Source organism: Salmo salar, chromosome ssa29, assembly GCF_905237065.1.
Source record: "Salmo salar chromosome ssa29, Ssal_v3.1, whole genome shotgun sequence".
In the NCBI taxonomy this organism is placed as follows: Eukaryota; Metazoa; Chordata; class Actinopteri; order Salmoniformes; family Salmonidae; genus Salmo; species Salmo salar.
In genome coordinates, this window is record NC_059470.1 from 21,536,829 (window position 1) to 21,555,871 (window position 19,043).

General features: G+C 39.8%; 1 protein-coding gene across 6 annotated transcripts in view; it reads right to left on the reverse strand.

Moving 5' to 3' along the window:
• LOC106590345 (lethal(3)malignant brain tumor-like protein 4) overlaps positions 1 to 17,541 on the reverse strand; it is a 142,592-nt gene extending 125,051 nt beyond the window's left edge. For 4 of the 6 annotated variants that reach the window (XM_014181266.2, XM_014181265.2, XM_045710681.1 and 1 more), the window contains exons 1-2: positions 17,455 to 17,541; positions 9,458 to 9,565 (exon numbers count right to left, since the gene is read on the reverse strand). Coding sequence is in view for 2 of the 6 variants with exons in the window: in XM_014181263.2 (XP_014036738.2) it covers positions 17,455 to 17,527 (73 nt within the window). In the remaining 4 variants the exon portion in view is untranslated. The remainder of the gene's footprint in view (positions 1 to 9,457; positions 9,566 to 17,454) is intronic. The other 2 variants (XM_014181263.2, XM_045710680.1) reach the window with 1 other exon arrangement.
• Positions 17,542 to 19,043: the final 1,502 nt, after the last annotated feature.

Sequence of the window (19,043 nt, forward strand, 5' to 3'; positions counted from 1 at the left end):
AAGCAATTATGGTGCCTGTAACTGTAGACAGCATATTTAAAACAAGTCGTTGTTTCGTTTTTTATTAGAATTTGATTAGAACCGCAGCTTTTACCCCCAAGCCACAAGACTGCTAAATAGCTAATCAAATGGCTCCCCGGGACTACCCGCATAGACCCTTTTTTTCACTTACTCTCTTGCACGGACTATACACACACTGAACTGTACCCACACACTCCCACATACTTATGTAACAGATGTAAAATATACTATGTATTTCACCGAAAATCCCTCATTTATTTGAATTTATTATTTAAAAGTTATTTTGAGATGTATTACACTACTTTCAAGAGTGAATTATTTGATTGTATTTATTCTAAATTGTGTTAATGCTGTGATGTCATCAACGGGAGCCCTGCTTTTTCTCCTCAGTTTGCTCAGAGCGTGAACAGGAGAGTTATGTGTTATGTATGCTCTGGTCTTTTGAATGTACATGTTCACAAATGTTCACAAATGCGCAAGAAATGACAAGCAAAAGTTATATCGTCACTGATTTAGTGTTGTATTACTGTTTATTGGAATATATATTAAAGGTGAATGGGAATAATGTTCGAGTGCAACTTTGCAAGGCTAGTAGCCCAGCTACTGTTAGCTTTGTTGAGGGGGAGGGTCTCTTTCAGGTGCAGACAGCATGAGTTTTCTGATGATTTTCTTACGGGTATTCTGCAGTCTTTTGTCTTTTATCAGGCAAATATACTTTTATGGGAGTCCAGACGGCAGCATTAATTTTTGCCTTGTATTTGTACCCATTCCATGCAGGTATGTTGTGAAATGTGACGATTTTGTATTTCATGTTTAATGTGCCTAGTTACCTGTCAGTCATTTCAAAAATGGCATTGTTGCTTCATTAGTATGCCTCAGGTATAATGGTACAATAGTATACTCTAAGAAATATTGAGCACTTACTAGCAGATTATTAGTGTACAACACTACATAAAGCTGAGTGACTCACTCATTCATGGCTTTGGATCAAAATAAATAAGTACCAACATTCTTTCTGATAGTCTTTAATAAAGAAATGTTTTGGTTATCCTGACCTGGACACCATGTATAGTATTATAGTAGCCCAGCAGGACAATATACCTTTACCTCTCTCTCTGTATTTTAAAACTGTGGATGGGGCCGCCCCAGTAGCGCAGCTGTCTATGTCACCGCATTGCAATGCAAAATGCGTTGCTACAGATACCCATGCCGGCTGCCACCGGGAGACCCATGAGGCGGCTTTTGGCTTTAATTTAGAATCATCCAATCCTCTATATATAATTATTGGCGGAGAGTCGCGTCATATTTTGACATATTGTAGGCGACATGAGCCTCTCTAGTCTTGACTAATGTGCTGTTAAAAGTGGTGTAGGTCTTATTTATTTAAAGAGCATATTGAAGTTAGAAGCAATAGGATTTGAAGCAATAGCCTACAACTATTTTAGCAGCGTTTCGCGCTGCTCTGAGACAAGCATGGGGACTGGTCTTGATAAATCAATGAGATTTTTATTTTGACTGAATCTCTGTTTGGGTATTGGTTAGACTACAATTAGGGTGTAGAAACTTTATGCTCTTAGTGTAACCTTTATTTAACTAGGTAAGCAAGTTAAGAATTTGTTCTTATTTACAAGGACAGCCTACTCCTTGCTCCCCGTCGGGGAATTGAACCCCGGTCTTCCGCGTGCCACACATAACACAGGGATTTTTTTTAGCTAAATAGCCCAGTACTGTACTCCCGACCGTCACGTTGTACTGCGCCATATTTTCCATTCCATCCTAACAGAAACTCAGAGGATGTTTAGTTTTTCTTGGAATAGAAACACCATAATATTAATCAAAATAATTAATTTAAGTACCAGTCAAAAGTTTGGACACCTACTCATTCCAGGTTTTTCTTTATTTTTACTATTTTCTACATTGTAGAATAATAGTGAAGACATCACAACTATGAAATAACACACACGGAATAAGGACATCCTACTCCATCCTCCCCTTCGGGGAATTGAACACCGGGCTACTGCGTGCCTGCATTCTCTAGCACAGCCACTATTGAAGGCTATCAAATGCTTCTCAAAGATGCCCTCTGGTAGTCAAACTAGCACTAATGGTACCAGTGGATCACACTTAAATAACGTGCCATAGAATTCTGCAGCACCATGCAAGCTGTGCCGCAGTACGCTGCAACTTTTAAAGGCAAGCCACTGTAGATTAAGGCCTAATGAATTCATTTCAATGGACTGATTTACTTTTATGAACTGTAACTTAGTAAAATCTTTTAAGTTGTTTCATGTTGCGTTTATTTTATATTTTTGTTCAGTGTAGATCACAGGAAGATAAGCTTACTTTTGCATGTTTCAGTGATTTCCAGAAAGCTTTTCTGTAAATAGGGATCTTTCAGCCTATAGTTTGATTAGAAAAAAGGGGTTGATGGGAAATGTGATCATGCAATTCAGTCTCTTTACAAAGCACCAACCGCCTGCGTGCATGTTAACGAATATCATACAGATTGGTTTCCCACACCCTCGGGAGTTAAACAAGGAGACGCCTTATCACCGACTCGGTTTGCTATGTTTATTATTTATTTGGCAAAATAAATTAAACCGTTAAATATTGGAGTAAGATATGAAATGCTAAGTATACTCTTATATGCTGACGATATTATTTAGACAGCAGAAACTGAACAAGGTATTGGTTATGCCACGTATTCCAAACTGTATCAGACATGCATGTGTCCTTTTCTGGACTACTCAGCAGGAGTGTGGGGTGCTAAGAGGTACACTACATGACCAAAAGTATGTGGACACCTGCTTGTCAAAGATCTCATTCCAAAATCATGGGCATTATTAATATGGAGTTGGTATAGTTTGTCCCCCCTTGCTTCGATTCAGCCACAATAGCACTAGTGAGGTCGGGCACTGATGTTGGGCAATTAGGCCTGGCCCGCAGTCGGCGTTACAATTTATCCCAAAGGTGTTCGATGGGGTTGAGGTCTGGGCTTTGTGCAGGCCTGTCAAGTTCTTCCACACTGATCTCGACAGACCATTTCTGTATGGACCTCGCTTTCTGCACGGGGGCATTGTCATGATGAAACAGGAAAGGGCCTTCCCCAAACTGTTGCCACAAAGTTGGAAGCACAGAATCTTCTAGAATGTAATTGTATGCTGTAGCGTTAAGATTTATCTTCACTGGAACTAAGGGGTCTAGCCCGAACCATGAAAAACAGTCCTAGACCATTATTCCTCCTCCACCAAACTTTACAGTTCGCACAATGTGTTGGGGCAGGTAGCGTTTTCCTGGCACACACCAAACCCAGATTCATCCGTCGGACTGCCAGATGGTGTTCATCCCGCCAGAGAACGTGTTTCCACTGCTGCAGAGTCCAATGGCGGAAAGCTTTACACCACTCCAGCCGGGCTTGGCATTGCACATGGTGATCTTAGGCTTGTGTGCGGCTGCTCAGCCATGGAATCCCTTTTCATGAAGCTCCAGACTAACAGTTTGTGTGCTGACGTTGCTTCCAGAGGCAGTTTGTGCCTTGGTAGTGAGTGTTGTAACAATGTTTACGGGCTACGCACTACAGCAGTCCCATTCTTATGAGCTTATGTGGCCTCCAACTTCACGGCTGAGCCGTTGTTGCTCCTAGACCTTTCCACTTCACAATAACAGCACCTACAGTTAACTGGGGCAGCTTTAGCAGGGAATCCTATGACAGTGCCACGTTGAAAGTCTTCTACTGACAATGTTTGTCTATAGAGATTGCATGGCTGTGTGCTCAATTTTATACACCTGTCAGCAACGGGTGTGGCTGAAATAGTCGAATCCACTAATTTGAACGGGTGTCCACATTCTTTTGTATATGTATATAGTGTATCTACAAAATTAACACGTTCATAACAGAGCATTAAGTAATTTTCTTTAGGTATCAACCAGTTTGCACCTATACTGGCAATAACTGGGGACATGCGGTGGGAACCCTGTGAGGTGAGATGAAAGGCATGTTTGGTGAGACTTTGGGATTTGCCAATTGGCTGAATAGTCAGAAACGTTTTTCAATGGGATCTCTCCATCGGGGAGCCTGGGCAAAAAAAACATTTTTGACCTTTTCCAACAGTCTGACTGATCAGTTGTATGAAAACCAAAATGAAGAGAGACATAGATGACTGACATTGCAATATGAAATGGGTGGAGGAGATTAATCATAAACCCAAATTGAGAACCTTTTGTTTGATTAAGGGTGAACTTGTGTGTAAGAGACATCATGTAGAACCTACCTAAAAACAAGAGATCGCTATGTGCACAGGTAAGATCAGGGATATTGCCCCTGCATATTGAAACAGGTCTGTATTGTGGTGAAATTGAAAGACCACGATATACACTTTCTACCACGATATACACTTGTCCTTATTCCAGAAAGCCCACCAGATATACCATGACATTATGTGGCCGAGTGATGAGGAGAAACTGAAGAAAAAAAACATTGTCTCTTGTGTATTTCCGTTTGCATAATGTTTTGATAAAGCCTGAAATAAAAGAAAAAGGGTAATCTATAATTAAATTATAAAAACTATTTAGCAAATGTCATGTAAGTATATGTACATATATAGTGTGTAGGCCTGTCTCACTCCTGAATATTTATTTTTTGATATACTTCTTACTGCTCTAGGGTTATAATTATTATTTTTCAAGAATCACAAAGGAATTATCACAGTGAATTATTGTTTGTTTATGTGTCAATTAATCCCATAAGGGATGGGTTGCCAACTGGTGATTTGACACCAAAATAAAATGTAATTCATTCATACAGCCGTCCTTCCTAAATCTGTTGCCTTAGAGGAAGGAAACCGCTCAGGGATTTCACCATGAACCAATGGTGACTTTAAAACAGTTACATAGTTTAATTGCTGTGATAGGAGAAAACCGAGGATGGATCAACAACATTGTAGTTACTCCACAATACGACCCTAATATACAGTGAAAAGAAGAAAGCGTGTAAAGAATAAAAATATTTCAAAACATGCATCCCGTTTGCAAAAAGGCACTAAACTAAAACAGATGTGGCAAAGAAATTAACTTTATTTCCTGAATAAAAAGCGTTATGTTTGGTCCAACAACACATCAGCGAGTACCACTCTTCAGATTTTCAATCATGGTGTTGGCTACATCATGTTATGGGTATCAAATCAAATTTTATTGGTCACATAACACATGGTTAGCAGATGTAATTGCAAGTGTAGTGAAATGCTCATGCTTCTAGATCCGACAGTGCAGCAGTATCTAACAGGTAATATCTAACAAATTCCACAACTAAACCTAATACGCACAATCTAGTAAAGGAACAAGATGATAATATATAAGTATAAAATAAATGGATGAGCAGTGACAGAGCGGCTAAGTTGCAATAGATAGTAAAGAATAGATAGTGAAGGATACAGTATATACATGTGAGATGAGTAATAAGATATGTAAACATTCTTAAAGTGGCATTATTAAAGTGACTAGGGTTCCATTTATTAAAGTGGCCAATGATATTAAGTCTGTAGCTGGCAGCCACCTCTCTGTGCTAGTGGTGGCTGTTTAACAACCTGATGGCCTTGAGATTGAAAAACAGCTTCTCTCGCTCTGTCCCAGCTCTGATGCACCAGTACTGACCTCGCCTTCTGGATGGAAGCAGGCTAAACAGGTAGTGGCTCGGGTGGTTTTTGTCTTTGATGATCTTTTTTGCCTTTCTGTGACATCGGGTGTTGTTGGTGTCCTGGAGGGCAGGTAGTTTGCCCCCGGTGATGGAGGGCAGGTAGTTTGCCACCATTTCAGTTTGTCGGTGATATGTACACCGAGGGACTTAAAACTTTCCACCTTCTCCACTGCTGTCCCATCGATGTGGATAGGGGGGTGCTCCCTTTGCTGTTTCCTGAAGTCCACGATCATCTCTTTTGTTTTGCTGACATTGAGTGAGAGGTTATTTTCCTGACACCACACTCCCAGGGCCCTCACCTCCTCCCTGTAGGCTGTCTCATCATTGTTGGTAATCAAGTCTACCACTGTAGTGTCATCTACAAACTTGATGATTGAGTTGGAGGCGTGCATGCCATGTAGTCGTGGGTGAACAGGTAGTACAGGAGAGGGCTGAGAACGCACCCTTGTGGGGCCCCAGTTTTGAGGGGCGGCCCGTCAGGAAGTCCAGGACCCAGTTGCACAGGGTGGGGTCGAGACCCAGGGTCTCAAGCTTAATGATGAGTTTGGAGGGTACTATGGTGCTGAATGCTGAGCTGTAGTCAATGAACAACATTCTTACATAGGTATTCCTCTTGTCCAGATGGGATAGGGCAGTGTGCAGTGTGATGGCGATTGCATCGTCTGTGGACCTATTGGGGCAGTAAGCAAATTGGAGTGGGTCTAGGGTAACAGGTAAGGTGATATGATCCTTGACTAGGCTCTCAAAGCACTTCATGTTGACAGAAGTGAGTGCTACGGGGCGATAGTCATTTAGTTCAGTTACCTCAGATTTCTTGGGAACAGGAACAATGGTGGCCATCTTGAAGCATGTGGGGACAGCAGACTGGGATAGTGATTGATTGAATATGTCCGTAAACACACCAGCCAGCTGGTCTGCACATGCTCTGAGGACGCGGCTAGGAATGCCGTTAGGACCAGCAGTCTAGCGAGGGTTAACACATTTAAATGTTTTATTCACGTCGGCCACAGAGGAGAGCCCACAGTCTTTGGTAGCGGGCAGTGTCGGTGGCACTGTATTGTCCTCAAAGCGCGCAAAGAAGTTGTTTAATTTGTCTGGGAGCAAGACGTCGATGGTTTTCTTTTTGCAATCCGTGATTGTCTGTAGACCCTACCACATACGTCTCGTGTTTGAGCCGTTGAATTGCGACTCCACTTTGTCTCTATACTGACGCTTTGCTAGTTTGATTGCCTTACTGAGGGAATAACTACACTGTTTGTATTCGGTCATGTTTCCAGTCACATTGCCATGATTAAATGCGGTGGTACGTGCATTCAGTTTTGTGCAAATGCTGCCATAAATCCACAGTTTCTGATTAGGGAAGGTTTTAATAGTCACAGTGGGTACAACATCTCCTATACACTTCCTTAAAAACTTGCTCACCAAGTCAGCGTATACGTCAATGTTATTGTCTGAGGCTACCCGGAACATATCCCAGTCCACGTGATTGAAGCAATCTTGAAGCGTGGAATCCAATTGGTCAGACCAGCATTGGGTAGACCTAAGCACGGGTGCTTCCCGTTTTAGTTTCTGCCTGTATGAGGGGAGCAACTAGATGGAGTCATGGTCAGATTTGCCAAAAGGAGGGCGGGGGAGGGCCTTGTATGCATCACGGAAGTTAGAGTAGTCGAGTGTGCTACTCGCTCATGTACTGCAATCAATATGCTGATAGAATTTAGGTAGCCTTGTTCTCAGATTAGCTTTGTTAAAATTACCAGCTACAATAAATGCAGCCTCGGGATATATGGTTCCCAGTTTGCATAAAGTCCAATCAAGTTCCTTGATGGCCGTCTTGGTAGCATCTTGCGGGGGGAATATACACGGCTGTGACGATAACCGAGGCGGATATAATACGGTCGGTATTTGATTGTGAGGAATTCTAGGTCAGGTGAACAAAAGGACTTGAGTTCATGCATGTTGTTACAATTACACTATGAGTTGTTAATCATGAAACATACACCCCCGCCCTTCTTCTTACCAGAGAGATGTTTGTTCCTGTCGGCACGATGGACTGAAAATCCTGTTGGCTGTACAGACTCCAACAGCATGTCCCCAGCTAGCCATGTCTCCGTGAAAAACAGAGTATGTTACAATCCCGGATATCTCTTTGTAAAGCAACTCTTTCCCTAATTCCGTCAACTTTGTTAACTAGTGATTGAACATTAGCGAGTAATATACTCGGAAGCGGTGGGTGGTGTGCGTGTAACTGAAGCCTCACTAGAAGACCGCTCCGGCACCCTCTCCTCCGACGGCGTTGTTTTGTGGTCAGCCTCTGGAATCAGTTCAAATGCCCTGGGAGATGCAGGCAAAGGGTCCGCTTTGGGACAGTCGTATTCCTGGTCGTAGTGCTGGTTAGCTGACGTCTCACTGATATCCAATAGTTCTTCACGGCTGTATGAAATAACACTTACGGTTTTCTGGGATAACAATTTAATAAATAATACATTAAAAAAACTAAATACTGCACAGTTTACAAAGGACTTGAAGCGAAGCTGCCATCTCTATCGGCGCCATCTTCAATCTAAGGACTAGGGAGTATTTTAAGATAAAAATAAAATGGAATAGAGCTAAGCACAGGTAAAATCCTAGAGGAAAACCTTGTTCAGTCTTCTTTCCCAAAGACACTGGGAGACAAATTCACCTTTGAGCAGGACAATAACCTAAAACAAGGCCAAATCTACACTGGAGTTGCTTACCAAGATGACATTTAATGGTCCTGAGTGGCATAATTACAGTTTTGAATTAAATCGGCTTGAAAATATGGGAAAAATGTAAAATGGCTGTCTACCAATGATCAACAACCAACTTGACAGAGCTTGAATATATTTTTTTAAAGAATAAATGTGCACATATTGTACAATCCAGGTGTGCAAAGCTCTTAGAGACTCAAAGCCAATTTATGCTTGAGACGAAAATATGGTCAGAAGCGCCGTGTGACGCAATTGCGGAGCCTCCAGCGGCATGCAGAAGGCCAAATTGAGCTATGTACCGCATCGCCGTGTGCTGCCCAAATTTTATAACAATGCGGAGGGCTCCGTATAGCGCTGCATTGACATAATTGGTTGACAGTAGGTCCAGTATAAACACAAACTCACTTCCTTGACAACTTCCTCCATAACAGCTCTGCTCAGCGAAGCGCAAAAAGTATTAATGCCCTGATTTCTGCATCGGAATGACCATGCAGAGCCTTTTACCCAGAAAGGCTCACAAATATCAAATTTACATAAGTATTCACACCCTTGAGTCAGTACTCAAGAATGTGAATACTTCCGTAAATGTGTTATTTCATTTTCAATAAATGTTTTAATATTTCAAAAAAGACATGTTTTCACTTTGTCATTATGGGGTATTGTGTGTAGGTTGATGAGGAAAAAAAACTACTTCATCCATTTTAGAATAAGCTGTAACGTAACAAAATGTGGAAAAAGTCAATAGGTCTGAATACTTTCCAAATGCACTGTTTATCTGGGACTGAATGTAAGGTGGGTGAATTTTTATTTTTATTTAATCAATTTTGAATTCAGCCTGTAACACAACATGTGGAATAAGTTAAGGGGTATGAATAATTTCTGAAGGCACTGTAACCACAAGACAACAGTGTATGACCCTGAAAGGGACTCAAATCACCATTCTGAGCATTGACCACTGGTATCCTAATGTTAAGTGAACTCTCTAGCGGTTCTGTGAACCTCCAAAGTGACTCACCGTTTGGTATGTGCACCCGCCTAGTCTTTCGGCCAATCAGAGACTCCTTCTCCGAGCTTCCATTCCAATCACATTCTATGTCTTCACAGATCTATTAGAAGCCAGAGACTGAAAACAACAAAAACACATTGTTTCGGAATGATAGGCAGACATACAATAGTCAATTAATGCAATGCATTTTACTTTGTTTACACACCAATTCATGTAAACATGTGCCATATTCTGAAAAGTAGAAACAACTACTTGTGAGGCAAAGTCCTCTGCTATCTTGCGTTAACAGTGTCCCCAAAACGACCTAGAGATTTCATTTTACAAAAAAAAGGTTTTTTTTGTTATCAACAAGGTTTGTTTATAAACTACAGCTTAAATAATGCTGCAATGAGGATTTGATTGAATGGCTCCCATATTCTCCCTCTAAATGCCACTGCATTCCCAGGCAGTCAATAGAACCTTCCATATTAGATAGGGAGGGCCTATTATTAATTGGTGGAGTGACGGGAAGGTCTCCAGGAGGTGTGACAGAGAGGGGGGGGAGAGAGCTAGTGCTTGAGGAGGACTGAAGGCGAGTGTGGATGATCTGACTGCAGCCTCTCTGATTAACTGAGAGAGGGTGGCTGCCAAGGCACTGGGCATGGGGTGGCGCTGCGTGGCGTAACCCTCCCTTGCGGGACAAGGTTGATCTAATTGTTTCAGTTGACAGTGAAAAAGCCACCAGGAGGTGTTTGATGTGTGTGTGCCGTACAGAAGAGTGCGGAGAAGACCAGGTTTGTGGGAGTAGAGAACTGAATCCTAAACTGCATGTGTGCATGTTAAGTACAGTAGGGCTAACTCTTCATGTAAATATTGCATTGCCCATCGAGTTTACATTTTAGTCATTTAGCAGAGGTTTCAGCCCACAGCATGTCCTTTGACCTTCAGTAAAGTGGTTGGCGACTGCGCAACCGTGTAAACAACATAGCCTTATTAAGCCCACCACAACACTAAAAGCTAAGCACAATTTATATTTTCCAGCTATCTCCACTGCTGTTATCCAAAGAGACAATTACACCCCAGCCCCAGGAGACCAGCTACAGCAACAGGCCTTTGTAATGCAGCATGAACTGTGTACCTGACAGGAATTAATAAAGTTATCAACAGCCTCCAATTCCATAGAGATAATAGGATGGATGTTGCCACCTTGACCTGAAGCTGGGGGGGGGGGGTTATTAATGGGCGCTACCTAAAATAGATTCCATTTACCTTGATGGCGTGATGCACTACTCCTGGGTATTGTTCATTGGTCACAAATGAGCTCTGTTACACAAACATGCATAAATCTAATAAAGATAATGGCAGCCCAGCAGCCAATACAAGCATACATCATTCTCCAGACAGAAAGAGAGGCGTGAGAGAAAAATAGAGAGATCTAGATGGAGCGAAAAAAGGAAGAAAAAAAAGAGCAAGCGGGATTCAAAAAAATAAAAAAAGAGCGAGGAAAAAAAAGAGAGAGACCTCAGCAGGATATGTATAGGTGTATTTATATGCCCACTACATGCATTTACAGTAAAGGGACCCATTACATGTTACATTGAAAAATCTAACTGAAAGTGGTGGCCATTTTCATGCCTGCACAATGAATCAGTCCAAGACAGATCCATCATAAACCCGGCTCCTTTATGTCATTTCTGAATAACAAGAAAGTGAAATATCTGACACACAGAGGCTGGTCTATTTTTGTTCACAATAACAGAGCTCGCTAAGAGCATCCAATAAACACTGCACAAAAAAAGCATTCACATTATAATGGAGACTCGACAAAAGTGTTCAGTGGATGGAAAAGGGAAAAGAGAAAGATACCAGCAGGGACATTGAGGAAAATATGTTCATGGTTATCTGATGCTTTCAGTGCATTCGTGGCAAAAGGAGGGAAGTGAATCGGTCCTTTCTCAAAGTTTTAAGGCTTGGTGTTTGTAGTCAGTACAAGCCTTTCAACCTACAGTTAAACTCTCCCTTTGTCTGTTGAGCAGCTTAGCTCAGTCTCTCACTATGTGCGCTGACAATGAGGAGCAAAACAAATCACTGTTCAACCGCCCGTGGGACAAAAAGAAAGACAAATTGTAATCTGTCCTAATCTGATTGATGGCAGAGGCCCTGCTGTAGGCTGCCATACAGATAAAATATCTGAGACATCTATAATTGGTCTCCCTAAATTATTTGGGTTGCGACTCCTGCTGCAAGTGGATCCCCAATTATCTCCTGTGTCATCTGAGAATACACCCTGCGTCTGATAGTTGGGGATTCACGGAACACTTATAGAACACTTATGGAATGCTTATTCTCGGTTCACTGGCACATTTGAATGCAGGCTGAATTAAATGTACAGGTATTATTAAGCAATGCTGTCAAGTGTCAAATATAGCCTGGTAAATGCATACTGTCTGGAAAACAGAAAATAAAAAATGACACAATGTGGTGGTGTCAAACCCTTTTTCATACATTTACTGCTGGGAATCATCCATTCCCTTTCCAAAATGTAATTACTACACAACAAATTTGAGGTCAGAATTTTAACACACAGCGTTAAATGTAGCACTTTCTTAGAAATGATGTGTCACCCACCGAAATAGACTTAAACTAAGACTTTTCAAAGTGTTCACAAACTAACACCCCTAGAGTGTTGGGCCTTAACACCTTGGGTGTGGCAAATTCGGACTTAAATTAGGATTGTATTGAACAGGCAAAACATAAACTGTGTACGTGACCAATAAACTTAGATTTTATTTTATTTGGTGTTACAGTATTTTTGGGGGGTGTTGTAACATCACAGGTTGTAAAGCCTTATTTGAATATTTCCCAGTATGCCTTTCAAGTCAATGTGAGAGATACCAACCCATGACTGTGTTTGTTAGTGACAGAGACATGTGTGTTGCATTCAATAACTCTTCATCTTAAAGCTGTCTAAGTGACTGCCTAAGTGAATAGGTTTCAATTTAAAGTGCACCCTTTATGACCATATATTTTAAATTTGATAAGGTCTTTCATGAGCCACATCAGACCTGCAAGTCACAATAAACTGGTTTGTGAAGTGATTAGTAATTCCTATCAGAATCCAGCAAATTATTGGAATATTATATCATTCAGAATGACTGCTATGGTGAATGACTTGACAAACAAGACTACCTAAACCATATAAACTGGAACAACCATCTCAATAACGGGTGCAATAGGTCCAACCCCTTACAGGTTGGATTAGTTTAGAAATAGTATAAGATCAATTAATCAAACAGCATGCATGCAGAAACATGTATATAAAAATAAACTGTTCGAAAATCTACCTGCAACAAAGCATTCTGGGGAAAATGATAGAGGTCCCTCCTAGGTCTTTTTCACTCCGAAAATTAACAGAAATGAACTAAACACAGTGGAGTAACAACACCACGCCGTGTTGATTCCACTGTGATTCAAATAACACTTAATTTATTCACCACAAGTGGTGTCAATTTCAATCCCACTAGAATCAACACTCAGATATAACACTCACAGCACTTTTAACCTTAACACCGAGATTTTAACACTTGCAAATTTGCTGTGTATCTATTGCTTCTAAAGTCTGATTTATCCTATGCAAGGAAAAAATGTCTAAAGCTGTGGAAGAAGGCCAAAAGATACATTTAAAGACTAGCTTTATAGGCTTAAAACACATTTCTCCTATGGCTCCAATCATTTCATCCTTAGTTTCTATTTGAGGATTATCAGTAAACACAGTTGTTTTTGTCTACGACAGTGTACAAACACTAACACATGAGGGCACTTTGGCTAAGGGTTTTAAGAGCTTTAGTATGCGGTATGCTCAGGGAATAGGGACCACCCACTCCCCCCTGAGTCTACACAGCATGAGGCTACACAAATTCGCACATTTTTCCTGGACTTAGCAGATACCCGCGTCTTATTTGCTTCAACACAACAAAAGGAGAGAGCCTGGAGGCCATAGACAAACCGAGTCAGCGGAGTGTTATTGTGCCCTGGGTTTTCACTTTTCATAGAAACTGGCTCAAAGAAACCAAGCAAGCTGGGATCAAATTTGTTTTGATTTGATTGGGAACGGCCTATGGAAAATGCCTGGCGAGTGATAAATAGCACATAGACAAGTTGTGACAAAACGTGCCAAACACAATGATTGGATTTCCAACATAAATGACTACAGGGTACGTCCTGTTTAATTCTGTTGCAAAGGAAAAAAAGAGATTTGTTCTTAATCTAAACAATGCTTCCAGACTGCATGCTGGTGGCACTCTCAATATACTCCTCAAGTGTAGTAAAATGGCTCCTGATTCAAAGTCAACGTAGGCTTGATCAATAGTCGGTCTCTGAGGCTGATGACAAAAATGTAACTGGCACACATTTACATTCTATTGAAACGGGAGACCTGCTGTTTCAAGACAATCTGCTTTGTCAATGCCATGAAGATATAAGCTTATAGCACACTAAGCACAGTATGAAATTGAGCAGTTAGCCTTAAAATGTCCTTGGCATACAATGGCAACAAATGTCACCATGTTATCATATAGACTACATCAGAGTGCATATGAGGAAAATAAATATTATAGATGCAGAACTACACTCTAGACACACATGTCTCTCTCAGTGACATATACGTAAGTATGTTCAAAATAATTATGCTGACACCCTTTTGTTCTGTACACGAAGGCCACATAATTTAACTTAGTTGAATGTCAGACCAGCCTTGGCACTGACTAAGCTACACAATTCAATCTCAAATCAAAATGAATAGGTCCAGTATCTGATAACGCTTAGTATCCATGAATGAAGAATCCATAAAATGACTGCATTATATACATTTTATCACCAGATTTCAATGACAATTCAGATCATTAAGACTTCATGACCCGAAGCAAGAGATGTATGGGATGGCAAAGTAGAAACTTCATGTCTACAGCATGTCTGTAGTGAGATTAAGTTGAAAAACCGATCTTGATCAACTGAAATGACTTAACATCTATTATTGTTTTGTATATTGGTAGATAACCATTTACAACTGCTTTGGAAAGTCAGTGCATTCTCTTTCAGTAATCCTGTCAAAGAAAGATAAAACAGTGTAATCCAAAACCAGAGAGACTTTTTCTATTTTAGGGCAATGCCTTTTCTATTTCAGTTGTGAATAACATTTCCAGATACGTACAGCATATATTGCTCAACCTGTTGCATTAGATTAAATAATCACATATTTAATGCAGGAATTTGACTGAAATTATACACTTCAGTCACATTACTAGTAATGACTGATTTCTATAATTGAGGCTAAATGCACAATTGAAATCAACAGTGTTTTCCCATATTGAGGTTGCCAGCATGTTGCTCAAAAATGGCTGTGCCCCCCAGATCTGTGGTTGGCTTTCCTCCTATTGAAATCTAAAACAATGGCCAAACAATTGGCCAAACAACTAGTGCTATGTCCCAAAAAATGGACATACACAAAGAATTACCTCCATTCAACATCGCTTTTAACAAACACTATAAACCTAAATAGAGGCGGTCACTGACATGTTCTGTGAAGGGAGAGAGCCAAGCCAATACCGCAATACTGAAGTATTTAAGTTAACAGGAAAGTCTACGCGACAGAAACCTCTGTAATACTTAACTGTGTGTACTGTACAGTGCCATGAGAGCAAATGACGCAGGAAAACAAATGGCTGGATGCTCCTTAACACATTATTCAAGCTGAATCATTAGATGACAAAAAAAAAACCCTAGGCTTGTCTTACAATGAAGTCTTACAATGAAGTGTTATAGCATTGTTTTATATGCTTTACAGTCAGTAAGAAATGTCTTCTAACCAGACAGTAGGCTACACAACCTGCAAGACAACTTTAAAGAGGAAAATACTTGACTTATGATATAAAGTGTCCATGTAAGTAAATAAAATGTACTCTCAGCCTCCAAAAAGCCCAAGATCCATCAGCAAGAAGCATTTCCCCATCAGGAAGGAGAAAGTGTTCCCTTCACTCAAATCAGATGAGAAGTGCACATCAAAGTTCAAGTTCAATACTATTTCAACAGATTAGAAAAATATCATTTTTCAGTTCTACAACATAAATCTAATCATAAATGTAACATGACATACCATCTTAGCTTGACAGCAGAAGAAAAATGCAAAAACTAAGGGATGACTTGACAAAGCCTGTGCAACATTCTCTAGAGATCTTGAAGTCACAACGTAAGTTAGGATATGGTTCCACACGTTGTCAGATAAATGTAAATCTTACAAAACACACCAGAGACAAAAGTCACAGTTTATGTGATCTGTTTTTGTTGAATAGTTCTTCCACGGATACACATAAGCTGAATCGTGGATTCTCTAGCCAAAACAATTTATTCATGTTTAATCTGTGTGTGCTATAACAGGAAGTGTTGTGTGGCAGCAATAGAGCAGTGTGGAAAGCAGGAAGCATATGAACAACTTCCCGACACTGACATCAAAATAAACACCACAACGATCTATCCTTTGATGTGTCTTTCTGACAATCACTCAGCAAGATACAAAATCACTCCCCTTCAAAGTGAATGGAAATGATGAAGTATTGAATGGGAATGCCTGCCTAAAGAATAAAAAGTGGACGAGCGCATGACGTTGTGATGCTATAGGATATACTAAACATAACCCACTGGGCACACACTGGTTGAATCAAAAGTTGTTTCCACGTCATTTCATTGAAATGAAGTTGACTTCTGTTCCCAGTGGGAAGGGTTTATTCTCTCAGAAATTACAGCAAACAGAATAATGCAGAGGTTATTCCTGAAAACACGAATGAGTAATGTTTTAGTGAGTAATAATAATTGAATGACCAGAGAACTAAAGGAAAAGCAATATTTGAAAAAGCAACAAAACATAAAATCGAGGTGTCTACTGCTATGTTTTAGGCCTATCTATTGTTATTTTGTTACTTTAGTGACTGTTTGTTTGCCTGTGGTAACATTGTAATGCATAACATTAAAGAAACAAGCGCTTACATCATTCTTAACTCAACCGGTGTATATCAGTCCCAATGTACCTATTTCTTCTTCAGTTTTCTTCAGGTGAAATTATAAAAGTGCATCAAAACATTTCATTTGAATAGGATAAGGTTTTGACAATTATTAGTTGGATTGAATGAAGATCATTATTGTTAGAATAAGGAAACTAACCTTAATCTCGGGGAACATATATTATTTTATATGCACTTTCTGGATAAATTGCAGGAATTAAACAAACAACGGGTTGATATTACAGTGTAATTGAAAAAAACACTTGACAAGTTGACATTTAGGCCCAAGGTTTTACAAACAAAACATGACAAACCTTAAACCTGGTCGGTTCAAATAAGCAGAAAATGTAGATGTTGTTCAACAAAATGTAGAGGTAATTTAAATATCAGGGCCAAACAACTATATAAAACTGACACTCCACCCAACTAGAAAACAACCTGGATGAGAAGATAGCCCTTTAGTCAAGGAAATAAAAACAACGTAGCAAAGCTTCATTAAGAACTTGTTACAATTGTATCTAGTCTCCTTGCACAAATACAGTTGGAACTCATCACGATGACACATTGTTACCTACCAAAAATCCTAACGTGCAAGGTTAAGACGAAACATTTCCGAGAAAAATTATAGTTTCACTTAGCTTGACTGCCTTGCTGCGCATTGTTTAGCCTACACTATCGTGTCACATGTTTGGAAAACGTTACAGCAACAAATTGACGAATACATAGACAGTTATTTTACTTCATTTAGTGGGTCAGTAGTTGAGGGAAGGGGCATTTTATATGTTCGCTAGTTTAATAGGAGAAAACATGAGAGATTAGAGCGAGGATAGTCATATCAACGCATCTGAACACGATGGCAAAACCCGACACGCCATTCGAATTGTTTTCGTCCCAGATATTGGAGCACCCCTATAGTGTGTGCTTGATCATCTTTTAAAAACAAAGTGCAGTTGTATGAAATGTTGAAGTCCTTACCCACACGGCTGTCGTTTTGCCCCTCAATGTTGTGACAGGAGGAATAAGGTTCTCTTGCTGCGGTTGTGCGCATGCTCTCGAACAGCCCTCTACTGGAAGAGTCAAAACGAAATATTAGATTGTGATCGAACAGGTGTGAAATATCGTGGCAGGGAACCCGATATATGTATATATTTTTAAAAGGTACAAGACAAAAAAAGAGTAAAGGATATTGTATAAAATGTACATACTTTCTTACTGTAAATATAATTCTCCAAGAAAATATTAAAAGACTAAGCAGTTGACCTTTCCTTATCAAGTCACCTTCACCAAATGCCCTATTTTCAAGTTTGTGTAGGCTACTTACTGTGCTGTTATTAAAATAATCTAATGCAGCTGTGTTTGATTTTATAACAGTTTTATTGATAGAAAGTTAAATGAAATGTAGCCTATGTCATATAATATGATTGTATACCCTATATGATGCATACTGTATGTGCTAATCTATAAAAACGGTGTTATGGGGTCAATTCAATTGACAATGTAATCTAACTGAATTACATGCAATCATGAAATTTAACACATTTTGGCACACATCTCTATAACTAGAGAGGCCTATATCCCACATTACACCAGAGTTAGAATAGATTAGACACCAGAGTTAGAATAGAATAGACACCAGGGTTCAAATAGAATAGACACCAAAGTTAGAATAGATTAGACACCAGAGTTAGAATAGAATAGACACCAGGGTTCAAATAGAATAGACACCAGAGTTAGAATAGAATAGACACCAGAGTTAGAATAGACACCAGAGTTAGAATATGTGACTCAAATCGTTTTATGTAGCAACATTTTAAATTGGGTTTTTTACATTGGATAAAAGTAGAGACTCAGAGCTACAAAATGGTATATCATACACTGCATTTTCGAGGAACAATGGGAAAGTAATTGTGCTTCGAAAGTTGATGAACTTGTAAACTCACTTTTGAGAAAAGGGCCTTTGAATGTTTTGGTACCTACTCGAGAGCTCTCCTTTGTCTACAACCATTCAGCATTGTTCATACCCTTTTAAGCCAGCCCCATTCCATCTTCCAAATTAGTATTGGGAAAAAAGAGGAAGCTAAAGAGAAAGCTGGATTTAAATTTGAGTCATAGGAATTCCTCACCATTTAACTGGAAACATAGAGGAATTAAGATAATTATAATAAACTCAATTCCCCTATGTTTCCAGTAAAATGGTGAGGAATACCTATGACTCAAATTTAAATCCAGCTTTCTCTTTAGCATCTTCTTTTTTCCCCAATTCAAATTTGGAAGATGGAATCTATTCCTGGAAACAAAGATAGAAGGAGACAGGAAGAAAGGTAGAATGAATGAACTCATACCCAGAATGTTTTATTGTTGTTGTTGTTGTTGTTTCCAGGTAAAACCTTTTTTGATTGTTCCACTTTTTCACCAAATGAAAAACCCTCAAAGAACCCTAAGGGACAGCTGAAGAACCCTTTATGTTTCTAGGTAGCCCCCCTTTTTTCTAAGTGAAGGAATGACATGAATCAACATTATTTCCATGTTAAAACAACACATTTCCACATGATGACCTGTGTGTA